General features: G+C 42.0%; 2 protein-coding genes across 3 annotated transcripts in view; one reads left to right on the top strand and one right to left on the bottom strand.

Moving 5' to 3' along the window:
* The window catches only part of MYRIP (myosin VIIA and Rab interacting protein), a 738,605-nt gene that overhangs the window by 425,492 nt on the left and 285,270 nt on the right, over positions 1-27,843 (bottom strand). The gene's annotated exons all lie outside the window — the stretch shown is intronic.
* LOC309555582 (uncharacterized protein) overlaps positions 1-27,843 on the top strand; it is a gene marked incomplete at both ends in the record, with an annotated part of 191,269 nt that overhangs the window by 29,711 nt on the left and 133,715 nt on the right. The window contains one exon of the mRNA XM_082257641.1: positions 10,370-10,911. Within this exon, the coding sequence (XP_082113767.1) occupies positions 10,370-10,911 (542 nt within the window). The remainder of the gene's footprint in view (positions 1-10,369; positions 10,912-27,843) is intronic.

Genomic DNA, 27,843 nt, shown 5'->3' with positions numbered 1-27,843 from the left:
GACATGACAACATAAAAATAATTTGATCTTATGCGCTATCCTGTCAGCCAGTTGTATGGTTCTCTTGTAGACATGTTGAAGTCTAGACGTCCAATTGGATTCTTGTGTTTTGTTTCTCTTCAGCAATGGATGAAATATACAAAATGAAATCAGGTGTTCCCTCTTAAAGGATGTAGCATAACAACATCATTATTGTCGTCCTATAGGGGTTGATTTACTAAAACTGGAGAGTGAAAAATCTAATGTAGCTCTGCATTGAAGCCAATCAACTTCTAACTTCAGTTTGTTTAACCACTTCAATACAGGGCACTTCCACCCTCTTCCTGCCCATGCCAATTTTCAGCTTTTAGTGCTTTTGCATTTTGAATGACAATTGCGCGGTCATGCAACACTGTACCTAAACCAAATTTATGTCATTTTTCCCCACAAATAGAGCTTTCTTTAGGTGGTATTTGATCACAACAAGGTTTTTTCTTTTTTGCTAAACAAATAAAAAAAGACAGAAAAGTTTGAAAAAGGAAAAAACATTTTTTTTTTGTTCATGTTATAAAATTTTGTAAATAAATACGTTTTTTCCTGCACTGATGAGCACTGATGAGGCCGCACTGACAGGCACTTATGAGGAGGCACTGATGGGGTGGCACTGATGAGACACTAATATGCAGCACTGATGGGCACTGATAGGCAGCACTGATATGTAGCACTGATGGGCACTGATAGGTAGCACTAATATGCAGCATTGATGGGCACTCATAGGCAGCACTCATAGGCGGCACTGATGAGCAATGATGGGCACTGGTGGGCGGCACTGATAGATGGCAATGATGGGCACTGGTGGGCAGCACTAATAAAAGGCAATGCTGGGCAGCACTGATGAGGAGGGCACTGACAGGCTCCCTGAGCACTGATTGACATCCCTGGAGGCATGGGTGAGCATCCTTGGTGGCCATCCCTGGTGGCCATGGGTGGGCAATCCCTGGTGGTTCTAGAGGCATCCCCCAAGGGTCTGCACTGGTAATCAATGCTCTGATTACCAGCACAGACCCCCCCCCCCATCTGGAGAGCCGCCGATCAGCTCTCCACTACTCGTGCCTGTTAGGCGCGAACTGAGGAAAGCCGATCAACGACACTTCCTATTTACTATGTGACCAGCTGTGATTGGACACAGCTGGTCACATGGGAAAGAGCCTACGTCATGACACGCCGCACCACTGATCGCCGCCCTGCGCGCCCCCGGCATATCCTGCTGGATGTCATATGACGCCCAGTCAGGATAAAGCAACCACTTTGCGGACATCATTTTGTTATATGACGGGTGGGAAATGGTTAATTAAGCTTTGATAAAAAAAAAAATAACGTGGAAGCTGATTGGTTACGATGCAGAGCTGCCCAGATTTTGCACTCTCCAGTTTTGGTAAATAAACCCCAGAATGTTATTGTCATTTGCAGTAAATGCACATGAGGATACAGCAGAAATCTTGCAGAAGTAATGTGGAAGGGAAACCTACATTCAGTATGGATTACAGGGACACCAGGTGCCATTTATCCTCATGGTCCATGATCTGCTTGCAACATCCTTGCCTGCAAAATTTGTGATAGGGCCAGTGTGTGGTAACCTAGTAAATACAATTAAAGCTCTAAATCTTGTATAACATACAGTATATGATTTGTAAGAGAACTGTTCAGGAGTACTGTTTGATGGGCTATAACATTGAGCCACCCAAATGCCTTTCTGTTTTCCCTACAATATGGAAGTTTTGTTTCTCTTCTTTTTCTCATCTGCAAATATCTATAGGGGACTGCATTCACAATTACCATGTGCATAGTCTACCAGATTTTTATGTTTCAACTCTCCTGTACTGTGAATAGTGTTATCATTTCTCTAGGTGAAGAGGCCTTCTTAGGGGATTCATTGAAATAAGATATTATTATAAGATTATATTCAGTGTAGCACCCTCCAGCTTAGGGTGCTATATTGTAAATAGTTTTTTTGGTAGTGTAGGTACATTGTTAGGTTTGGCTGGCAGCCAAGCCTTTGTGTTTTAATTTGGGTCAGGGTGAGTGATCCAGGGAGGTTGGAATGACTGATTAGGCCGCATCTCTGATACCTCCCCCTACTTGCTGAAAGTTTGCAGAAACCTCCAGAAGAATGGGATGGAGGTTAGAAGAAGCTGTCTGGAGTATTGATGAGGTCCCCAACCAATTCCCGGCTAATGGGCGGGACCTCTTAAGGGGCAGTGGAGTTCGGGTGGAAGCTGGAGATAGAGTGCTGAGAGGACTGTCAGAGGCCCTTGAGGGGGTCCCCTAGTCTTAGGGGGGTAACCTCAGGCCTTTGAATCGGGTGCAGGAAGGATCCTCTTACAACACATGGAGGAGACCTGTCCAGAAGCATGGGAGCAGGTGTGAGGACAGCACGGGCCAGTGAGCATGTCTAGGAAATCTCTAGCAGACAGCCGGGTAGCTGGTGAGTGAGACAGTCTGGAAAGACTGAGAGACAGCGTGAGAGGACAAAGGCAGCAGTCTGGGATGGCTGTAGAGTAGCAAGTAGGGCTAGCGAAAGGGCCAGCTGCGGCCAGGTGGGCTGGCAGTGCCTGAGGAGGTGGTGCTGGGATCAGTAGCCACAGAAAGGCAGCTGGACACTGGGACTTTTCTACACATCAAAGGGGCCTGAAGTCCCTGCCTGTAAAGGGCTTTACTGGTTCTGGCTGAATGTCTTGTAGGATCCCCCAAAAAAGTGTTCCAGCTGGGCCTGAGTGTTCTGCGAGCAAGTGATGTGCTGAAAGAAGATGAGCAGTGTATATAACTGTATATAAGAAAGTTGTCCCTAAAGAACTGTTCTTGAAGTCAACTGGGCATCCCGTAATACCCCTATCCCCATCCAAGTTTAATACCCTGGCTGTGTAGGGTGGGGGATCCCTATTAACCAGAGGCTTCTACGGATGCAGCGCTACATCAGTTAAACGCAAGAGCCACTATTCTTTTTTGTATACAGGAAATCAAATTCCTCCCAAGTGCCTGTGATGGTTCTCATTTTTCCAGGTCATGGTATAGCTAGTAATGGTCAATTTCAACTGGACTTCATAGCTTCTTGAAGCCACTTATTCAGTTATAGTGAGCATCAGAAAGATACTCCAGCATTTGTTTTCACACAAGTAGCACAGACACTTTAATCCAATCAGCATGGAATGATTAAATGTTATTGTCCAAGATCATCTTCCAGGTTTTTTTTTGTCAAAGCTTAAAGCGGTAGTATACTCCGCTTTTTAACTTTTACCTACAGGTAAGCCTATAATAAGGCTTACCTGTAGGTAAAATAATATCTCCTAAACCTGCATGGTTTAGAAGATATTCATCCTGCATGCAGCCGCTGACACCAGCGGCGCATGCGCTCTGAAGGTCCGGCGGACCTTCAGAGCTCCTTGCTGACTCCTCTCCGGAAAGTGAACTCCCGCGGGAGGGACTCCATTGCGGCTCCGGCCACTCACCGGGCCGGAGCCGCCGAACCCGGAAGAGACGCCGAGGGAACATGACAGCTCCCTTAGCGGTGTCCGGGCGACAGTGTCGGGGCTTTGTTCTAAGGTAAGTATTTCATAATGTGCTAGTATGTGATGCATTTTTTTTTCTGTACGGGGATACTACCGCTTTAATTGAACACCGGATACTTACTTATGTGTATCTCTACTTTAACAATGTATTGAGGCCTTCATGGCATTTTGGGAGTCATGTTGTATACCACACATCATTCTGATTGAAAATATACAATAAAAATCATTGAAAAGTAAGATAATTGTGAGTATTTCTGACACTTTTTTAACCTTCCCAGACACCCATGTGCATTTAACCCTTTGTCTAAATGCAAGTTCTGCCTTGCTACCTCAACAGAACTTTTGGAAAGCACACACAACACTGTCATTTGATGTGTGTGTATAGGTTCTAAGAGTAGATATGCTTATCCAAGGAATCTTGTTGACAAATGACTGCTACTGGCTCTGTGAATCACTAGCACACTTGTATAAAGTACTCGAAATTTCTACTTGAGTAAAAGTACAAGTGCTCGATCAAAAAATTACTTGAGTAGAAGTGGAAGTGCTCGCAGAAAAAGTTACTTAAGTAGAAGTACTAAAGTATTCAACATTTTTTTTACTTAAGTATTGCAAGTAGTTTTTTCAAAAAATTTGCTACTTAAGTACTAAAAGTAAAAAGTACCAGTAGTTTTTAAAAAAAATTTCTACTCAAGTACTGAAAGTAGAAGTACAAGTACTGTGTTATGTAGTTATTAAAGAAAGAAGTCAAAAGTATGAACATCATATTGTTTTTATTATTTCAAATGATTTATTCAAATGATTAACCTGTGTTTGTTAGTAGTTTCTTGATGCACTTTAAGCGCTGTAGCACCATTTATTTGTTTGTTTCATATTTTCTTTTTATTGGAAAGATTTGGTATAGCAGCTTTTATTATACACAGCCTTTATTTTCGTATGCGCTGATTTACAAATGACATTATACACATTTTTTTGAGCTTTATGCAACCTGCCATCTACTGTTCTGGCAGTGGTAATTTTTTTTAAAGTAACGAGTAACTATGCAGCACAAAAAAAAAAATACTTGAGTAGAAGTATCGAAATCATCGAAAAAATGTAGTGAAGTAAAAGTAGAAGTAGGAGAAAAAAATTCTACTCTAGGAAAGTACAGATACCGCATTTCGGTACTTAAGTACAGTACTTAAGTAGTTCTACTTCGTTACTATACATCTCTGATCACTAGTCAGTAAAAATCATAAAGCTACAAGCACCCAAAGGCAAGGTCAGTTGGGAGATGTCCCCTAACAGAAATGCTCTGTACGTGCCAATTTATATAACTTCATTAGCTCAGCATAATAGTAATTGGTGACGGTTCTTCCCCTGTTACATGAGCATGGAATAGAATAATGTGGTTTCTCTATGGTTATGAGTTCACATAAATTTGTATTTTGTTAGCAGTGCAGCAAGTTTGGTGTTCAGGAAACAGTGGGGTTGCGCATGCTCATTTCCCTAAGATCCGGTCACATTTTCATCACTTTTTTTTACTATCCTTTTTGACGTCCTAGTAACTGTAGTATGAAATCAGGCTTGTTCTGCTTTTTGCAGGGCAATATGAATGCTTTGTCAAAGTACAATGTGTGGGTGGTAGAATTTAAGACTTTAATCTGTTGGTCAGGCATAAAATTACTTTTCTTATGTATTACAACATGCTTTGTGTAATGACTCATGATTAAGGCTACTGTCCTTGTACTGTCATTTTATTTGCTACTGAGCTGTGTCAAATCATTGGTTGAAAGAGATGAAGCAGTGCAGGGGATTATGAATTCTCTAAGGCATTATTAACTCTGCCTATGTATACATAATTTCTACACAAATGTACATTAAACCTTATTTTAATTTGTTACAGGAACTGTGGAAATAAAACCACTGTGCTATTGCCCACGAATGACACCTATCACAAATCGAAAAAGCATTTCTGTGTAACTGCCAAGTGTAAACAGGACTTATAGAAAATGACAGTTAGGTAACGTCGGGCTATATGCCTGGCTGTAGTGATGAAAATAAAGTTTAACAGCAGAATAGCAGAATACCTCTGGGTATGTCAGACATTTCTCAAGAAAAACAGGCATGCGGTATACACGTTTAGATGGTACGATGATGATGGGCTTCTACAATCAATATGATTACAGAAATTACTATTTTTAACCACTTGCTGACCACCTTACGACTATTTACTGAGGCAGTCAGCCGCTTACAGGTAAAGCGACGTAGACCTACATCGCTTGCCAAAGAGCCTGTAGGGGGCGAGCGTGCGCCGCCGCCGGCGCGCTTCCGCCACCGCTCGTTCCCTGCCTAGACAGCGCGTGTGACTGGCAGCTCCAATGTCCGCCGGCCACTCGCGATCTCCCACAGGAGAGGGAGAAAGACAGACGGCTGATGTAAACACAGCCGTCTGTCATTCTCCCTGAAGTAATTACAGAGGCTATGCGTTCCTGCTATGTAGGATCGTATGTCTCTGTGATTACTTCACTAGCCACGCCCCCTAACAGTTAGAATCACGCCCCTAGGGACACACTTAACCCCTTGATCACCAATAAAGTTAACCCCTTCCCGGCCAGTGTCATTTTTACAGAAACAGTGCATATTTATAGCACTGATTACTGTAGTAATGTCACTGGTACCCCCAAAAGTGTCAAAAATGTGAGTCAGGGGTTCGATCTGTCCACCTCAATGTCGCAGTCCTGCAAAAAAAAAATCGCAAATCGCAGCCATTACTAGTTAAAAAAACAAAACAATAAAAATTACATAAATCTTTCCCGCAGTTAGTAAATGCAATAACTTTTGCGCAAACCAATCAAAATACGCTTATTGCGATTTTTTGTTACCAAAAATATGTAGCAGAAAACAAATTGGCCCAAAATGTTAAAAAATTTCGATTTTTACATTTTTTTTTGAGAATTTCATATAAAAAATGTGAAAAATATTGTTATTCTTTCAAAATTGTCGCTCTTTTTTTGTTTATAGCGCAAAAAATAAAAATCGCACAGGTGATCAAATACCTCCAAAAGAAAGCTCTGTTTGTGGGAAAAAAAGGACGTCAATTTTGTTTGGGTACGACCACGCAATTGTCCATTAAAATCACACAGTGCCGAATCGCAAAATAGGGCCTGGTCTTTGCGCAGCCAAATCCTCCGGGCTTAAGTGGTTAAAAAAAAACTTACATAAAATGAAGTAGCTCAGTAGTAACGTTAGTAATGAGGGGTTCTTGTTTATATTATGTGCTTTTCAAACACTACAAATGGACAATACTGCTACTTTGTGGTGTATATGTTGTTTATAAAATTTTGAAATAATCACATTTTGCTGCTTTGCAAATCCAGCCATATTTACTCAGTACAACTTTTAACATCCAAGTGAAAAATATAACACCAACATGAGAATATATTGATTATTTATTCCTGCGCTATGGTTGGTGTGCTACTATTGTTAAATTGCTGCTATGGTAAAAAGTCTTATTGCCCTTGGTGCAAAAAATGATGTATGTGTCTACAGCATAGATCCCAACTGTCCCTGATTTCCATGGACTGTCCTTCATTTGGAACAAAGTCCCTTTGTCCCTCTTTCCTCCTCATTTGTCCCTCATTTTGGTCTGATTTATATAGTTGTATATAAAATGCACTATTTATCTTTCAAAAAGTGTTTCCCCTGTGCTAAACCTTTCATCCAATTTCTAAATTGTTGCATTTGTCAATTTCAAATGCCAGTATAAAGAAATAGTAGTGGTTGAAAGAAAAACACTTGTGGGTTTAACAAATCATTTGTTCTTAGTATAATTCTCCTTTAAGGAGCATGACAGGGGGTGTGCCCTATGCCTACATACTTTTGCTAATAGGTGTCCCTCATTCCCATCTCAGAAAGTTGGGAGGTACGCTACAGTGCTGTCACAATCTAGGAAATTATATCATAAACTATCTTAAACCAAATGATGTGAACTAAAAATAAGCAAAATCTAAAAAGCTAGAGCAAAACATAAAGTTCATATAGTTCAACTCAAGTCCATATACAAATGCCAATAATCTTCATAAAGTACAATCCCTGCTTAATCACTTAAAGGACCTGAACTATTTCTGACACTTGTTGTTTATAAGTGAAAATCATTTTTTTTTTTTCTAGAAAATTAATTAGAACCCCCAAAATTATACATATTTTTTTTTTGCAGAAACCCTAGAGAATAAAATGGAGATTCATTTCAATACTTTATGTCACACCGTATTTGCGCAGCGGTCTTACAAACGCAATTTTTATGGAAAAAATACACTTTTTTAAATTAAAAAATAAGAAAACAGTAAAGTTAGCCCATTTTTTTCCTATAATATGAAAAAGAATGTTATGCTAAGTAAATTAAAACCTAACATGTCATGCTTCAAAATTGCGCACACTCGTGGAATGGCGAAAAACTTTGGCACTTAAAAATACCCAAAGGTGAAGCTTTAAAATTTTCTACAGGTTACCAGTTTAGAGTTACAGACAAGGTCTAGTGCTGGAATTTGTGCTCTAGCAGTAATGATCATGGCGATACCTCACGTGTGGTCTGAACACCCTTTACATATGTGGGCATGACTTGCGTATGCGTTCTTCACTTCTGCGTGCAAGCTCGGAGGGACGAGGCGCTTTAAATTTTTTTTTCTTATTTATTTTACTTTTTATTTTTACACTGTCCCTTTAAAAAAACATTTTTGATCACTTTTATTCCTATTACAAGAAATGTAAACATCCCTTGTAATATAAATAGGCAGGACAGGTCCTCTTTAATGTGAGATCTGGGGTCAAAAAGACCTCAGATCTCACATCTACACTTAAAAGCAATTAAAAAAAAAATTAAAAATTTTTTTTTTTATTCAAATGAAAAATTTGGCCCTTTAAGCCCGTTGGGCGGAAGCAACGTACGACGTCGCTCCGGTCCTCCAAGGGCATAGAGTCAAGTGGGGGCCATCTTGCACAAACTTGACTTCCTGCCTATCAGGCGAGGGAATCAGATCGTTTTCCCTGCTACCAACGGCTCCGGTAAGCAGGGGAAATGACCGGGAAGTGGCGGGATGGGGGGGATCACCGTTCCCACCACCCATAAAAGTTATCCTGTGGCAAATCCACTGCTGGGACCAATTTTATGCGAAAGAGGACCGCTGGCCGTGTAAGAGAATACCAGGGTTATGGCAGCACTCCGGTATTTAACATCAAAGTAGCGACATAATAACACGGTGGGTGGTCCGGAAGTGGTTAACCTAACATACACTCACATAGATGGATTAGGATGTAGATGCAGTGCCGAATCTGCAGAAAATTTGCTGTGAATTTGCGTTGCATCTAGTGTGAACCCAGGCTAAAGCAAAAAAATCGCTCAGGTGTGAAACAGGGCCTAAGTGTTTTTACTGTGCTTACATAATAAAAAGAAAATAAAGTTAGAAAAGCAGCTAAAATACATTTTTGGGCCAGTTTTTATACACATGTAGGGACTGTATATGCTAAGAGATGGTCATTCTTTTCTATAACAGTTGAAAAATAAAATGCAAAAAAATATAATATACAGTATAAGTAGAAAAGAACAATGTTTGATAAGTACCATGGGGGAAGCTCACTAACAGTGAAGAAGAACATGGTAAAGTTTTATGTTTTTTTACTAAATGTGGAAACCTTATAAGCTCCATGAACACTAGCATTATTTTAAGCTCCTAAAAGCTATTTTAGGCTGGGTTTCCACTAGTGCGACTTCAAAGTCGCGCGTCTTCAATAGCGACTTTGTACTTTGATAAACGCGCGACTTGTGTACGAATTTACAACGACTTGTTGCGGCTACGACTTGTTGCGACTTTGATGTATGCGACTTGCACATAAAAGATTCCTTTTCCTGCTAGTGATGTAATTCCTTTTCCTGCAAGTGATGTAATTTCCTGTTTTGGAATAGTAGTGTATGTTGCAGGAAACATGTTGGCTATGCAGTATGTTGGAGCAGCAGTAATTATGGCTGCTGTAGCAGCTGTTATTGATGAGGAAGAAGAGGACAGGAGAAGGAGAAGGCATCGCTTCTGGATCCATCCTGTCATCTCCCAAAGGGAAGAGAGAGGCCAGTTCAGGATCCTTTATCATGACCTCCGTGCTCATGAAGACAAATTCTTTAATTACACACGGATGTCAATTAAAAGGTCAGAACATATGTTCATGTCAACTCTTTAACAAATATGTCTCTATGTATGTTATTTTTTACATGGATAATGTTGATAAATGCCATATATGTTTTTTTTTACAGTTTTGATGAATTGTTGGCTCTGCTCTCCACACATCTAGAGAGACAAAACACTAGATTCAGAAGGAGTATTCCGCCCATAGAAAGACTGATTATCACATTGAGGTAAATTTTCCAACCTACTTACCTCCTGAGGCATTTGGAGAGACACATTATCATGTAATTATCATGTAACATATATGTAGTAGTGGTTGTGATTATGTTTGCCATGTTTTTTACAACAGTGTCTTTCTCCTGCCTATCTTCTTCCTTCATTTCCTCAGGTACCTTCGTCCAAGCCAGTTTATGCATCATTCTAACATTATTTTTTTATTTTTAGGTACCTGGCAACTGGACATACCTTTACAAGTTTACATTATGAGTTCTTGGTTGGCAAAACTACTGCCAGCTATATTATCCATGATACCTGCAGAGCCATCTGGAATGTTCTTAAGGATTTGGTCCTGAAGAAACCCACTACAGAAGACTGGTGCAAGATAGCAGAATATTTCTGGGACCACTGCAATTTTCCAAATTGTGTTGGTGCAATTGACGGAAAACACATTAGAATATTGAAGCCCATTGGCAGTGGAAGTAAATTCTTCAACTACAAAAAATACTTTTCTTTTGTCTTACTAGCAGTGGCTGATGCCAAATACTGTTTTAGCTATGTAGACATAGGTTCGTATGGAAGCAGCTCAGACTCGAGCATATTTGCGAGATCCACATTCGGAAGAATGTTGAGGGAAGATGGACTTCAGCTGCCACCGGACTGTCCACTACCAGGGACAAACGGACCACCACAGCCATTTGTTTTTGTTGGAGATGAGGCTTTCGCTCTCAGTCATCATCTCTTAAGGCCCTATTCAAATCGGTCTCTGACTGTGGAAAAAAGAGTTTTCAACTACCGCTTAACCAGGGCAAGACGAGTTGTTGAATGCGCCTTTGGAATTTTAGCTAACAAGTGGAGGTTCCTGCACACATCTATCAATTTAAAAATGGATAATGCAATATGTGCAGTCAAAGCAGCATGTGTTCTTCACAACTATGTTGCACTTCGTGATGGGTACAATCATGAAGATTGTGGCATGAATGACATGGAGGGTGCAAGTTTGAGTGCCAGTAGGGGCACAAGCAATGGTGCTACTGTGCGTGAGGGATTCACATCCTTTTTCATGTCTGCTGCTGGTTCTGTCCCCTGGCAGCTGGACGCTATTTCATAATGTATCACACGTTCCAACACAGTCCAATTTTGAATAAAATTCTGTTATGTTTTCCTTATATTTCTGTGCAATTATAACCAAAGTCTGCATATTGTTCCAGTTCTAGCTATAATAAAAATACATTGCTTAACCTTCTGTTTTGCTGTTTTCTACTGTAGATATAATTATATAGCATACACACATTATTGACAGTACTATAGAAGCAAAAATAATCCAAACAAAAACCACAGAGTAGAGTAACAAGGTAATTTTTTTTATTTTTTTTTTTTTCTCAAAATTTAGAAAAAAATAAACTTTTTATAACAACATCACCAATGTTTTGGAGATACCAGCACCAAAACAATGAAAAAATAAATTAACAGGTAAAATATTAACAACACCAAAAACAAAAAAAATTACAAATCCTGGTATATAATTGGAGATTCAGTGGACCCAGAATGAGAAATATTTGATGGGCCAGATGGGCTTGGGTAATCACTTGCAGATCCCTGACGGTATTGCCTTTCCGGGAAAGGCGTAACCTGCATGGGAGCAGGTTGGTAAGGTCTTGGTGTGCCAAGGGTGGAGGCAATAGGGGGCGGTATTGGGTGCAACATGCGGGGCCTGGAGATATTCGGCATGTTGCCATACTCATCGTAGTATGGGCGATTAACTTGGTGCCCATACTGTGAACTTGGTGGTGGTGGTGGTGGTGGTGGGTACTGGTAATTGGGGGGATATGTGTGGTGGGGGGGGGGGGTTTCCATACATGCTGTAGAGCTTGCCTCCCCAACCACAAAAGATTGGGCGGTTGACATGAGAGCCATCCTTAGTGCATACTTTTTCTCAGGGGGGACCTGCTTGCACATACCCAACAACACGGTCATGAAAGCAGTGTCATCACACATGCTTTCCTTCATGTGTGCGTTCATTTCCTTCACCACCTTCAGAACCTCCTCCATGGGTTTACCACCCCTAGGATTCGCCCTTGATGAAGACCTTGAGGAAGATCTTCGTGAAGGCCTTTGTTCTGTACTAGGCCCTGGTTCAGCCTCCACCGCAGCAGGAGAATCAATAATGGACAATGGTCTTGATATTACTCCCTCTGATTCCTCACCATCAGGGTCAGGGTCACCAGGGTCTTGGCATCCCTCCTCCTCCTCCTCCTCCTCCGCTGCCGCCTCCTGTGACCCCTCCTGCTGGTCAGAACCAAGTGAGGAGTCTTGCCAGCTTGCTTGGGTTCTGAAATATAATGAATACATTTCAAATTTTAGGAATATTAATATATTTTATATGTCAACTACAGTATCTAAAAAAATGCTGACAACTTACTCTCGCATCTCCAACACCGGCCTTAAAAATTCCAGCTCCTGGGCATGCGCATAAGGGACAATTCTGGAGGACCCAGAACCACTCCTTGCTTCTCGTAATTTTCTGAGATAGCGGTTATAGCAGTCCTTTATGCTTCTCCATCTGGTTTGTAAGGAGTGCACTGAAAAAAAGAAAATAACGGTACTGTACTGTACATATGGGGGCAAGCAGCAATGTGATAAATTGCATATATGAAACACTTACATTTTTCAGTCCGTTCTGTACTTGTAGACAGTCCCAATTTTCAAAATAGATCCTTGCAATCTCCAGCCATGCTCTCTCCTTCCTCACATGGTCCTTATATAAGGGGTCTCGGGTGTCGTATATTGAGGGGCGAGCTCTGACCAGACGTATAATCTCCTCATTATCATGAGAAGTTCTTTTATTCTTCCTGGATCTTGGCATGCTTGCTGTATATAACACTCTCCTCTCCTCTGCTAACTATGGGAAGTGATGTTCTTGGGAGGTGCAGAGATCATGTGATTTGGGGCGGAACATAACAATAAAAAAAATTTACTGTAAACTTCCGTGCAAATCGCAACGAAGTCGAGACGAAGTCGCGTTCAAAACCGTGTACTGCGACTTCGTTGCGACTTACATTACCTTCTATGAGGGACATATCGCACTAAAGTCGGCCCAAAGTAGTGCAAGAAGCAATTTTGAAGACGCTGCGTCTTGAGTCGCAGCAGTGGAAACGGTCCACATTGAAAACAATGGGTTTTGACTTGTCATGCGACTTGACATGTGTCAAGTCGCACCGCAAGTCGCACTAGTGGAAACCGAGCCTAAAAGCTAAATAGTGTCTCTGTCTCATGACATTAGGCTATTAGCAATTTTTGAGCTTCAGCATCTAGGAGCAGAAAAAAACATTGTTTTTGTAGAGTTTTTTGGAACGTTTTTTTCAGCAGAAAAAAACGCTGAACGCTCCTAAACGCATCTAAAATGCAACTTAAAGTTTTATTGAGTTGTTCTTTTTTTTTTTTCTAAAAAATAAATAAAAATAAAATTGATAATGCTCCTAAAAGCTTCTAAAGGCTACTAAAACGCTACTACTATTATCAGCATTTTTCATCCAGCGTTTTTTTTTTTCTTTTTTTGGCGTTTTTTTGAGCTTATATAAAATTCTAGTGTGCATGGAGCCTAAAAGTGCAATTTAAAGTAATGAATAAGAGATCTTTTTTTAATTCTGATTTGTTTAGGCCAATAAACGTTAAATCTGATTGGCTGCTTTGTGCATTATCATTTTCCTTATCCTTATTGAATAAGATTGATATTTATGAAATTGCTATTTGACTACTTTTTGTTTCCAAAAATGATTCTTTTAGTGCATTACAAAACTCAGGTTGCAAGTTGATAAGAGCAACTTCAAGCATTATTTATTCAATATATTGACATTGTTCCCTTTTGTTTTACTAACAGTACAAACCTACCATCTGGATGTACTGTAGCACTGATAAAAAGAACATATGTTGGAAATTTCCAGGTTCCTTATAATAGTGAAGAACAATTAAGGTGAATGAAAGAACTGTATATTCATCAACAATGAAAACAGGATTCAATTCCATTTTTCACTTTGTCAGTCTTTGACAATGTAGGTGTACATTCAAATGTAAAATCAGATATGTACAGTACTGTGCAAATGATTAACCACTTGCCGACCGCCGCAAGTAAATTTACTGCGGCGGTCAGCCCCTGCCAGGCAGAGTGACGTTAATTAACGTCACTAGCCTGGGAGGGTCTGGGGAGACCCCGCGCGGTCACGGACCCCCCCACGCGTGTGACCGGCGGACCCGATGTCCGCCGCTCACTCGGCGATCGTCGGGGGAGAGGGAGAAAGTCAGGCAGCTAGTGTAAACAAGCTGCCTGTCATTCTCCTCGGTGTTAAAACACTGATCAGACAGATCTACTATGTAGATCTGTTGATCAGTGTCCTTTCCCCTCAAGCCACAGCCAATCACAGTAGAAAGCACGCCCCTAGGGACACACACAGCCCCTCCCTCCCAAATAAAGTTAACCCCTTCACTACCAGTGTATTTTTACAGTAACAGTGCATATATATAGCACTGATTACTGTAGAAATGTCACTGGTAACCCCAAAAGTGTCAAAAATTTCAGTCAAGGGTCCGATCTGTCCGCCGCAATGTCGCAGTACCGCAAAAAAAATCGCAGATCGCCGCCATTACGCGTTAAAAAAAAAACAACAAAAATGACAAAAATCTTTCCCTTTGTTAGTAAACGCGATTTTTTTTACAAAACATAGGTAGGATAAAACAAATTGGCCGAAAATGTTAAAAAATTTTGATTTTTACATTTTTTTTTGGGGAATTTCATATAAAAAAATGTGAAAAATATTGTTATTTTTGCAAAATTTACGCTCTTTTTTTGTTTATAGCGCAAAAAGTAAAAATCGCACAGGTGATCAAATACCACCAAAAGAAAGCTCTGTTTGTGGGAAAAAAAGGACGTCAAATTAGTTTAGGTACAGCGTTGCACGACCGCGCAATTGTCCGTTAAAGTCACGCAGTGCCGAATCGCAAAATACCCCCTGGTCGTTTAGCAGGAAAATCCTCCGGGGCTTAAGTGGTTAAGGTAGGTGAGAAAAATGCTTAAGGGTAAAACAAATGTTAATGCCTAAGCATAATTTTGCAATTTTGACGTGTTAGAAAAAACTGTACATATCGTCTCAACTACTTTGTGCATCCAGGTGCATTATACCCTTTTTTTTTTTTCCAGGACAAATTGGGCTTTCATTTGGTGGTAAATGGTAATAGATATCTCCTGATTTTTTTTTATTTTTTTTTTATTACAGGAAAACTGGTCCAAAATAGTAAAAATGTTTTTTTTTTTTTTTTAATTTAGCCGTATGTTTTTTGTTACCTTGCTACCATAACCTACCTCCAAACAACAACCCAAAATAAATTCTCCTGCTCAGGATGATCGCAGTGATACCACGTACAGTGCCTTGAAAAAGTATTTATAGCCAATTCAATTTTCTATATTTTGCCATGTTACAACCAAAAACGTAAATGTATTTTTGTTGGGATTTTATGTGATAAACCAACACAAAGTGGCACATAAGTGTGAAGTGGAAGGAAAATGATAAATGGTTTTCAAAAATTGAAGTCACCTAATTAGAAAATAGAGTCCACCTGTGTGTAATTTAATCTCAGTATAAATACAGCTGTTCTGTGAAGCCCTCAGAGGTTTGTTAGAGAACCTTGGCAAACAAACAGCATCATGAAGGCCAAGGAACGCACCAGACAGGTCAGGGATAAAGTTGTGGAGAAGTTTAAGGCTGCATTCACATGTCAGCTTATAATCGCGGGCAGAACCGCTGCGGTTCCGCCCGCGATTCGGAGATTTATTGCAAATCGCGGGACACCTAGCGTTGCCCGTTGATTTGCAATAGCCCCCCAAACGCCGAGCGATGTTGCCGCGATTTACGCCCGCCGAATCGCGGCAACATCGCGCAAACAAAATCGCGGGACGCAATACGCTCCAAAGAAGCTTTTGTACTTTTTTGGAGCGTATTGCGTCCCGCGATTTTGTTTGCGCGATGTTGCCGCGATTCGGCGGGCGTAAATCGCGGCAACATCGCTCGGCGTTTGGAGGGCTATTGCAAATCAACGGGCAACGCTAGGCGTCCCGCGATTTGCAATAAATCTCCGAATCGCGGGCGGAACCGCGGCGGTTCTGCCCGCGATTATAAGCTGGCATGTGAATGCAGCCTAAAGCAGGGTAAGGTTATAAAAAAAAAATATTCTAAGCTTTAACCATCCCAAGGAGCACCGTTTAATTCATCATCCGAAAATGGAAAGAGTATGGCACAACTGCAAGCCTACCAAAACATGACCGTCCACCTAAACTGACAGGCCGGGCAAGGAGAGCATTATTCAGAGAAGCAGCCAAGAGGCCAATTTTCTTTTTTGATCTGTGGTGGTGCAAACACTACAATGAAAAAACCCGGTATGTGAACACAAAAAAGTGCACTTAGGGTTGTGCTTTGTCCACTCCCCGAAGGGGTAGGACCTCTACCCTGATCCCCAAGGATGCAAGGCTCCTGACAGGGACAAAGGGTTTCCAATGGTCTGCCTAGCCAGAAGGCCTGGCAGACCTCGTTCTTCTGGGCAGCCGAAGCCAACCCCGAATACTAGGTCAAGGGGCTCTCCTAAAGAGTGACCCCCCCCCCAGGGACAGAGGAGGAATGAACCAAAAGCCCACACATCCTCCCCCTAGACTTCAGGGCAAGCCCAATGACTCACACCCTCCTTCCTAGTGAGAAAAAAAAAAAACACACACATAAGTGAAAGGTGATAAACGTGGGAGAAAATAAATAAATAAATAAATAAGTGGCCGTGCATGGTGCACTGGCCAGGCCCTGAGGCCTGGTAAGAAAAATTGCCCCAGACTTTAGCCAAAAGGCCCGGCCCTAAAAGGCACAGTGCAGAAAAAGTGTTTGGAATCTGGAATCAGCAGTCAAGAGGCCCATGGTAACTCTGATCTAGCTATTTTTTATTTTATTTATTATTTATTATTATTATTATTATTATCTCTCTGCCCTCTAGTCACAGAGAGAGAAACCCAGGGGTCAGCTTTACAGTGACTGATCACTGTGATAGCCAATCATGATCCTTAGTACGGGACCCTGGGCTAAGGCTGAGACCCCGCTTTCTGTGTTGGGAGCGCGCCAGTACACAGACAGATATGCAGATTTGCGGCCCCACGGAAATAAGCCCAATTTAGTGAAGACGTATATCTCTGTACTGTTGGCGTTCAGAACCCCTTTAGAAATAGAAGTGTTAATAGGTTATTTTTATCAATTAACAAATAGAAAGTCAATGAACAGAAGAGAAATATAAATCAAATAAATATTTGGTGTGACCACCATTTGCCTCCAAAACAGCATCAATTCTTCAATTTTTCTAGGTTTTTGAAGGAACTCAGCAGGTAGGTTGTTCCAAACATCTTGGACAACTGGAACAAAGACAATTCTGGGAGAGGGGAGACAGGTGTCCTGTGTAATGTTCTGCAGGGCAGGGGGAGGGGAGACAGGTGTGATGTAGGGTTGCCACCTCATCTCTTTAAACCAGGACACACAATAATTACACAGGTTCTGAGGCTAATATAATGCACATAAAGCACTAAGTGAGTGTTATTACAACCTTAACCAGCCACAGAACCTGTGTCATTATTGTGTGTCCTTGTTTAAAGGGATGAGGTGGCAACCCTAGTGTGATGTTCTACAGGGCAGCAAGAGGGGAGACAGGTGTGATGTTCTGTAGGGCTGGAGACAGGTGTGATGTTCTGTAGGGCTGGAGACAATTGTGATGTTCTTCAGGGCTGGAGACAGGTGTGATGTTCTTCAGGGCTGGAGACAGGTGTGATGTTCTGTAGGGCTGGAGACAGGTGTGATGTTCTGTAGGACTGGAGACAGGTGTGATGTTCTGTAGGACTGGAGACAGGTGTGATATTCTGTAGGGCTGCAGACAGGTGTGATGTTCTGTAGGGCTGGAGACAGGTGTGATGTTCTGTAGGACTGGAGACAGGTGTGATATTCTGTAGGGCTGCAGACAGGTGTGATGTTCTGTAGGGCTGGAGACAGGTGTGATGTTCTGTAGGGCTGGAGACAGGTGTGATATTCTGTAGGGCTGCAGACAGGTGTGATGTTCTGTAGGGCTTGTGACAGGTGTGATGTTCTGTAGGGCTGGAGACAGGTGTGATGTTCTGTAGGACTGGAGACAGGTGTGATGTTCTGTAGGGCTGGAGACAGGTGTGATATTCTGTAGGGCTGCAGACAGGTGTGATGTTCTGTAGGGCTGGAGACAGTGTGATGTTCTGTAGGGCTGGAGACAGGTGTGATGTTCTGTGGGGCTGGAGACAGGTGTGATGTTCTGTAGGGTTGCAGACAGGTGTGATGTTCTGTGGGGCTGGAGACAGGTGTGATGTTCTTCAGGGTTGGAGACAGGTGTGATGTTCTGTAGGGCTGGAGACAGGTGTGATGTTCTTCAGGGTTGGAGACAGGTGTGATATTCTGTAGGACTGCAGACAGGTGTGATGTTCTGTAGGGCTGCAGACAGGTGTGATGTTCTGTAGGGCTGGAGACAGGTGTGATGTTCTGTAGGGCTGGAGACAGGTGTGATGTTCTGTAGGGCTGGAGACAGGTGTGATGTTCTGTAGGGCTGCAGACAGGTGTGATGTTCTGTAGGGTTGCAGACAGGTGTGATGTTCTGTGGGGCTGGAGACAGGTGTGATGTTCTTCAGGGTTGGAGACAGGTGTGATGTTCTGTAGGGCTGGAGACAGGTGTGATGTTCTTCAGGGTTGGAGACAGGTGTGATATTCTGTAGGACTGCAGACAGGTGTGATGTTCTGTAGGGCTGGAGACAGGTGTGATGTTCTGTAGGGCTGGAGACAGGTGTGATGTTCTTCAGGGTTGGAGACAGGTGTGATGTTCTTCAGGGTTGGAGACAGGTGTGATGTTCTGTAGGGCTGGAGACAGGTGTGATGTTCTTCAGGGTTGGAGACAGGTGTGATGTTCTGTAGGGCTGGAGACAGGTGTGATGTTCTGTAGGGCTGGAGACAGGTGTGATGTTCTGTAGGGCTGGAGACAGGTGTGATGTTCTGTAGGGCTGCAGACAGGTGTGATGTTCTGTAGGGCTGCAGACAGGTGTGATGTTCTGTAGGGCTGGAGACAGGTGTGATGTTCTGTAGGGCTGGAGACAGGTGTGATGTTCTTCAGGGTTGGAGACAGGTGTGATGTTCTGTAGGGCTGGAGACAGGTGTGATGTTCTTCAGGGTTGGAGACAGGTGTGATGTTCTGTAGGGCTGGAGACAGGTGTGATGTTCTGTAGGGCTGCAGACAGGTGTGATGTTCTGTAGGGCTGCAGACAGGTGTGATGTTCTGTAGGGCTGGAGACAGGTGTGATGTTCTGTAGGGCTGGAGACAGGTGTGATGTTCTGTGGGGCTGGAGACAGGTGTGATGTTCTTTAGGGCTAGAGACAATTGTGTTGTTCTTCAGGCTACAGACAGGTGTGATGTTCTGTAGGGCTGGAGACAGGTGTGATGTTCTTCAGGGTTGGAGACAGGTGTGATGTTCTGTAGGGCTGGAGACAGGTGTGATGTTCTTCAGGGTTGGAGACAGGTGTGATGTTCTGTAGGGCTGGAGACAGGTGTGATGTTCTGTAGGGCTGCAGACAGGTGTGATGTTCTGTAGGGCTGCAGACAGGTGTGATGTTCTGTAGGGCTGGAGAGAGGTGTGATGTTCTGTGGGGCTGGAGACAGGTGTGATGTTCTTTAGGGCTGGAGACAGGTGTGATGTTCTTTAGGGCTAGAGACAATTGTGTTGTTCTTCAGGCTACAGACAGGTGTGATGTTCTGCAGACCTGAAAACAGGTGTGATGTTATGCAGGGCTGAGTGAGGGAGCAGGTTTACTTACACAATCCTCGGTTCCTCCAGAACCAAAACTCTTCCCTACTTCCCTATGGTTAGGCAATGGGCTGTTCCTTGGCATCCTCATATCCAGTGCAGGGCTATAAGTTCAACATTGAAATTGATGACATCAGAGGAGCTGAAACCACCAGAGCATATTGTAGAGATAAAGAGACTGAGGACAACCGGTCTTAAAGCCTGCAAGAAGCCTGCTAGAGTGGAGGATCAGGTAAGTAAAACTGCTTTTTGTGGCCATCTAGAATAAAACGAGGATTTAACCCCTGCAGTGTGGGGGCAGCCCCGCTGCAAGGGAACATTTTTTTCTTTCTAGGTTTAGTGTTAACTTAATAGAATGAGATACTGGCTCAGAGATGACACAATCTTGGTATCTTCTTGTTACATGTGCAGGTTTCGACAATGTCTGACAAAAATCAGCCTCTGCTGCTGCCAGTCACAATCTGCTTTACTACAAAGGTTCTCTGTTGCATATTAATGTGGAGATAAGGCTTAGGAAATGATTTTGCCAACCTTTAAAAAACTCATTAGTTTATCTCTGTCTAAGCAACTTCACAGGTATGGAGCTTGATGACTGCTTTTAAAGAAAAAAGGATGAGCTTTTTTTTTGCAGAATACTTTGACATTAGGATTTTATTCATGTAGATATGTAAAATTATTAAAATGCCAGATTTAATCACTTGCTGACCGCCCGCCTGCCGCAGATATACTGTGGCAGGCTGGCTCGGCTGCGCGAACCACCGTAACTGTACCTGTAGGGCGGTTCTCGAGGGTGCTCCTGGGCACGCGCTCACCCTCATTAGGAAGCGGGGAAGCTTATCCACAGGACTGGCGGCCGTGATTGCTGCTGGGCATCCACGGTCGCTCCCCGCTGAGAGAGAACGACGGTCTGCTGTTGTAAACACAGCAGACCGTTGTTCTCTCTGGAATGAACACAGAAAGCCTGTGATCCTCCTATTTAGGATCACAGGTTTCTGTGTTGATTTCACAAGTCCCTCCCCCATACAGTTAGAAAACACTCCCCTAGGCTCACACTTAACCCTTTCATCACCCCGGTGTTAACCCCTTCCCTGCCAGTGTCATTATTACAGTAACAGTGCATATTTTTACCACTGATTACTGTAGTAATGTCACTGGTACCCCCAAAAGTGTCAAAAATGTCAGTTAGGAGTCTGATCTGTCCGCCGCAATGTCGCAGTCCCACTAAAAATCGCAGATCTTTTTGGAAAAAAATAAAAATCGCAGATCGCTGCCATTACTAGTACAAATAAAATAAAATAAATAAAAATTACATACAGTAAATCTTTCCACTAGTTTGTAGACATGATAACTTTTGCGCAAACCAATCAAAATACGCTTTTTGGGATTTCTTTTTTTACCAAAAATGTGTAGCAGAATACAAATTGGCCTAAAAGGATGAAAAGTTTTGATTTTTGAATTTTTTTTTTTATTGGGAATGTTATATAGCAGAAAGTGAAAAATATTGTTTTTTTTTTTTTTTTCAGAATGTCGCTATTTTTTTGTTTATAGCTCAAAAAATAAAAATCGCACAGGTGATCAAATACCACCAAAAGAAAGCTCTATTTGTGGGGATAAAAAGGACATCAATTTCACTAGGCTACAGCATCGCACGACTGTGCAATTGTCAGTTAAAAACATGCAGTGCCGAATCGCAAAAAATAGCCTGGTCATTTAGGGGGCAAAACCTTCCGGGGGTTAAGTGGTTAACTTAGGGAAATAAAATTTACATTTAATTAATAAAATATATTTGAGTTTTACACATCATTCTAAACTGACATCATTTCTGAGACAAATGTTCCCATTCAGAGTGGAAAGGAGTTGTGAATACGCTGACAATGACTGAGCAGGAAAGTTGCAATAGCTCAGTTTTTTAGGATTATTAAGCCAATTAAAAAAAAAATAATAATATAGCATAAATACTAACAGTCCTAATATTCCCAGGACTGTCCAAAATAAATGTCATACTGTCAAAATTAAGACTGACATTGGCATAGTTTGTATGTTGTATATTTGCTGGTTTGCGAGCAAAATGCCATTTCATTAACTTTGTGTTGCCCCCATCTGGCCACTAGGTGGCACCATTTTGATGAAGTGAAAGCAGACATTGCCTTCAACTTTAGCAGGTAGTGCCAAATGATCTCATGTAATAATTTAAAATCTAGAGTATATCATTATGAAAATTTGCTGCTGATAAATCTAAAACAAAGTTAAAAAAATGTTAATGAAATCACTTTACTAAGTTCTATTTACAGACAGAGAAAAATATATTAACACAACAATAACACATGGAAAAGAAGTGCGTCAGTTTCCACTATTGCACTGTTACCAGGGTATAGCAGGGAATGGCAGAAATATAGAATGGCTATATGTGAAAATTTTAATTATGCCACTTCTAATCAAAAAGTGTCACTAACAATGCCTTTCTAAAAGGGTCCCGTATAGTTATTAGAAATGATTAGTAATAGATGCACACAATATTTGTGCATGAACGTAACGCTGCGACTACAGTGCATCCAGAAAGTATTCACAGCGCTTCACTTTTTCCATATTTTGCTATGTTACAGCCTTATTCCAAAATGGATTAAATTCTACAAACAATATCTCATATTGACAATGTAAAAGACGTTTGTTTGAAATCTTTGCAAATGTATTAAAAAAAAAAAAGAAGAAAAAAATCCCATGTACATAAGTATTCACAACCTTTGCTATGACACTCAAAATTAAACTCTGGTGAATCCTGTTTCCACTGATCCACTGAGATGTTTCTACAACTTAATTGGAGTCCACCTGTGGTAAATTCAGTTAACTGGACATGATTTGGAAAGGCACATACCTGGACATGATTTGGAAAGGCACACACCTGTCTATATAAGGTCTCACAGTTAACAGTGCTTGTCAAAGCACAAACCCAGCCATGAAGTCCAAGGAATTGTCTGTAGACCTGCGAGACATGATTGTATCGAGGAACAGATCTGGGGATAGGTACAGAACATTTTTGCTCCAATGAAGGTCCCAATGAGCGCAGTGGCCTCCATTATCTGTTAATGGAAGAAGTTTGGAACCACCAGGACGCTTCCTAGAGTGGGCCGCCCGGCTAAGCTGAGCGATCGGGGGAGAAGGGCCTTAGTCAGGGAGCTGACCAAGAACCTGATGGTGACTCTAACAGAGCTCCAACGTTTTTCAGTGGAACGAGGGGTACCTTCCAGAAGAACAACCATCTCTGCAGCACTCCACCAATCAGGCGTGTATGGTAGAGCGGCCAGACAGAAGCCACGCCTCAGTAAAAGGCACTTGACAGGCACCTGAAGGATTCTCTGACCACAAAATTCTCTGGTTTGATGAAACAAAATTTGAATTCTTTGGCCTAAATGGCAAGCATCATGTCTGGAGGAAACCAGGCATCGCTCATAACCTGGCCAATACCATCCCTACAGTGAAGCATGGTGGTGGTAGCATCATGCTGTGGGGATGTTTGTCAGCAGCAGGAACTGGGGGACTTGTCAGGATCAAGGGAAAGATGAAAGCAACAATGTACAGAGACATCATTGATGAAAACCTGCTCCAGAGAGCTCTGGACCTCAGACTGGGGCGAAGGTTCATTTTCCAACAGGACAACGACCCTAAGCACACAGCCAAGATAAAAATGGAGTGGCTACAGGAAAACCCTGTGAATGTCCTTGAGTGGCCCAGCCAGAGCCCAGACTTGAACCCGATTAAACATCTCTGGAGAGATCTGAAAATGGTTGTGCACCTACGCTCCCCATCAAATTTGATGGAGCTTGAGAGGTCCTGCAAAGAGTAATGGGAGAAACTTCCCAAAAATAGTTGTGCTAAGCTTGTAGAATCATACTCAAAAAGACTTGAGGCTGTGATTGGTGCCAAAAATGCTTCAACAAAGTATTGAGCAAAGGCTGTAAATACTTATGTAAAGTATCTCACAAAAGTGAGTACACTCCTCACATTTTTGTAAATATTTTATTACATCTTTTCATGTTACAACATGTTTGCAGGCTTTCTTTTGCATCATCTTTAAAAAAGGCTTCCTTCTGGGACGACAGCCATACAGAAAAATTTGATGCAGTGTACGGCGTAAGGTCTGAGCACTGATGGGCTGACCCCCCACCCCTTCAACCTCTGCAGCGATGCTGGTAGCACTCATACGTCTATTTCCCAAAGACAACCTCTGGGTATGATACTGCAGCATGTGCACTCAACCTCCTTGGTCGACCATGGCAAGGCCTGTTCTGAGTGGAACCTGTCCTGTTCAACTGCTGTATGGTCTTGGCCACCTTGCTGCAGCTCAGTTTCAGGGTATTGGCAAACTTTTTATAGCTTAGGCCATCTTTATGTAGAGCAACAATTCTTTGTTTCAGATCCTCAGAGAGTTCTTTGCCATGAGGTGCCATGTTGAACTTTCAGTGACCAGTATGAGAGAGTGAGAGCGATAACACCAAATTTAACACACCTGCTCCCCATTCAAACCTGAGACCTTGCAACACTAACGAGTCACATGACATCGGGGAGGGAAAATGGCTAATTGGGCCCAATTTGGACATTTTCACTTAGGGTTGTACTCACTTTTGTTGCCAGCGGTTTAGACACTAATGGCTGTGTGTTATTTTAAGGGGACAACAAATTTACACTGTTATACAAGCTGTACACTCACTACTTTACATTGTAGCAAAGTGTCATTTCTTCAGTGTTGCCACATGAAAAGATATAATAAAATATTTACAAAAATGTGAGGGGTGTACTCTTGTGAGATACTGTACATGTGATTTTTTTTTTATTTTTTTTATTAGATTTACAAAAATTTCAAATAAACTTCTTTCACGTTGTCATTATGAGATATTGTTTGTAGAATTTTGAGGAAAATAATGGATTTAGTCAATTTTGGAATAAGGCTGTTACATAACAAAATGTGGAAAAAGTGAAGCAATGTGAAAACTTTCCAGATGCACTGTACATGTGATAAATCATTTATATCTGTTGTGTACCACGTCTGATTAGGGAAACTGTCACAAAGCTATTGATTGATAGTGAAGAAGAGCAATCAAAAAGCGCAAGTGCAGCTACATGCCCTCAATCACACGGAAGCTGAACACAAGACATGTAAAATGAATTATCAGCTACAAGACACAAATTCTAACATCACCTTATGTGCAACACACGGGACACTACTAAATACAACCAACTCACGTGCAATAAAACAGGTGATTGATTGCTAGTGTGCCCAGAACAATATACAGTACATTGGCTAATCATGCCAACATAGGATTATTGCAAATGTGTAAAAATACCCTATTGTAGAGCAGAAAAGGAACACAGTTAGTCAGGGTAGATTAACTGAATAATGATGTCAGTCAAAGCTGGACATTGAACCCCAGCTATTTCCATGTGACTGTGCATGGTATCAAAGATTGTGTAGAAGCATTTCACATGATTATTCTTGGATATCCGAGTTATTTTAATCACTATCCCCCGTAGCTGTAGAAGGATATACATAAATCTTACAAAGAAAAGGGTAGCAACCAATCAAAATTCAAATTTCAGTGTCCTAAATGAACAAGAAATCTGCTTGGTTGCTAACCTTCTTTGCACTTCATCCTTGCTGTGTGTATTACTTTTCTAGCGCTCACCCCCGAAGGAGCCGCTGGTGATTGAATTTGGTAATCCTCCACAGCCAGGCAACAAATATTCTCCACACTTTCTTCAGACACAAGGAACAATCTTTGAGCTTTATTTTTATGTTTTATTAGGGGTAATAACTTGGGAATAGGTATTATGGGATACCCAACTTTCCAGATTTTCCAGGTCAAAGAAAAGGAAAGATTCAAGGTCAATTCTGTCTTCCAGAAAGGCTTGCTACATATGACAGTCTTTCCCTTTGCATGTTCCTGACCATGCTAAAGTAATCACACTGTCCTCTTTACTCTTGCTGCTTTCTATTTTTTATTAGATTCCTTTCAAGTTGTGATTTTATATTAGATTCCTTTCAAGTTGTGGTGCTGCCAGAATCCTCCCAGGCCAGTCCAAGCCCCAGATACTCCATCTTCCACCCAGCTCCTTGCTAGCATGACTCATACATATTTAAAGGTTGGCTCAGATACCATGCCAGGCCCACTGCCTCGGGATTGGCTGGGCTCCCCTAAGTATGCAGATCAACTCTCCTGGCTTCCGCCCTCCAATTTCCAGAAGGTTCTCCAACCTTCCAGAACCAGGGGAAGGCACCAGAGACCCACTTGTATGAGGCATCCAGCCCTGAACTGCAGTAAACTTGTGACCCGGATTTAAAGACTCATTTTACCATGAGCCAAAATATGAATTTGCCTGCACTGCCACTAATAGCACGCTAGAGGGTGCTACACTTTTTTAAAGTGGTTTTACAGGCTGAAGGTTTTTACCTTTACACAATCTATGCAGTAAGTTAAAAAACCTTCAGTGTGCAGCTCCCCCCTCAGCCTTCCATTATACTCACCTGAGCCAGATCTCAATCCAGCAATGTGCAGGAAAGCAGAAGCTCTCCCGGCTCTGTTCTTCCTTATTGGCTGAGGCACATCGGTGTGAGCAATTGGCTCCTGCTACTGTTAATCACAGCCAATGAGAAGGGAGCAGGAGGCGGGGCTGAGCAGCACTCTGTGTCTCACAGGCGCACAGAGTGGCTCAGGAGCACGCACACACAAGTGCCCCCAGAGCAAGCAGTTTGCTATGGGGGCACTCAGCTGGGGGGGGGGAGGAGCCCTGCACCCAAGAAAAGGAGAACTGGGCTGCTCTGTGCAAAACCATTGCACAGAGCAGGTAAGCATGGAATGCTTTTAATTAAAAAAAAAATCTGAACCTTTACAAACGCTTTAAAGAAACTAAACCCATCAATTAAGAGTGACGCTAGACGATATTCTGATTCTCCAAAATGAATCCATACACACCAACTGAATAAAGAACTGCAGTCGTTTATCAAAAAATCAAAAGATAACAACTACAAAACCTGTAGCTTACCAGCTCAGGAGTCCATCGCTGTCCTCACTCAGGCCATTTCTTCACTTGTTTTTGGACCCCTGGTGCCGCCATCTTGGCTGTAGGAGCCAGCTTCCTGCTGTTTCCCAAGCCAGCTTCCACTGTGCATGCATAAAATTGCACTGTCAAATTGATTCCACAGCTTCCTGGGACATGGGACATTTCCCAAGAGGTTGCAGACGGGGAGAGGGGCAGGCCAAACTTCCTTAAACTGAATTGGGAGTGAATACCTGTCAGAAAAAGGTATTTGACAAAAAAAAAACTAAAATGTTAGAGGAGAGGGAGGATAGGCAGATTAGCGGTACTTTCACTTTAAAGTGAAGGTCCACTTTAATATTTAATAGCCCTGTATATTTTTCATTTTATTAATTTTTTTTTTTACTGTGTTTTTCTGACTCCTCGTAGCAATCAAAGTGAGCTCCCAAACCTTTCCATTTCTCACTCACTTCCATCAGTTTGGCTTGAGCAGTGCACGTTAGATCTTGCATCTCTGTAGCAAGCAAGAGAGTGCCTATGTTCCTACATACAGTGGGAGAATGAACATAGCCACCATCTAGCAGGAAGTTAGATCTAAGCAGCAAAAAGGGAATTTAGAGATTTGGAGGAGGCTGAAAGCAATGGAAGATACTTTTAATGTTAAGAATACATTCTTGAATAGAATTTTTAAAACCAAAGTTTAATGTCACGTTAAGCTCCATTCACACTTGTATGACTTCAAAGTCAAGTGACTTTGGAGTGCAACTTTGGTGCCACTTTGATGCAACATTGACGCAAGTTTGGATGGGTGCGACTTGGATGTGACTTGTGGTCCCTCTGCAGAGTCGGACCCACTGTTGCACCACTGTTAAAAACATTTAGGTACGGCTTTCCTGCAACTTTTAGGGGAAAACATTGAAGTCTATGGCCCTCAACTTGCATGAAAGTCATACCAAAATAGTGCATGAACTGCGACTTTAAGCCACATATATATGAATGGCTATCATTGGAAAAC

This window comes from Pelophylax lessonae (assembly GCF_965119305.1).
Source record: "Pelophylax lessonae genome assembly, chromosome: 5".
Lineage (NCBI taxonomy): Eukaryota > Metazoa > Chordata > Amphibia > Anura > Ranidae > Pelophylax > Pelophylax lessonae.
Note: the sequence above shows the minus strand (reverse complement) of the source record. Positions and strands in the feature narration are given on the sequence as shown.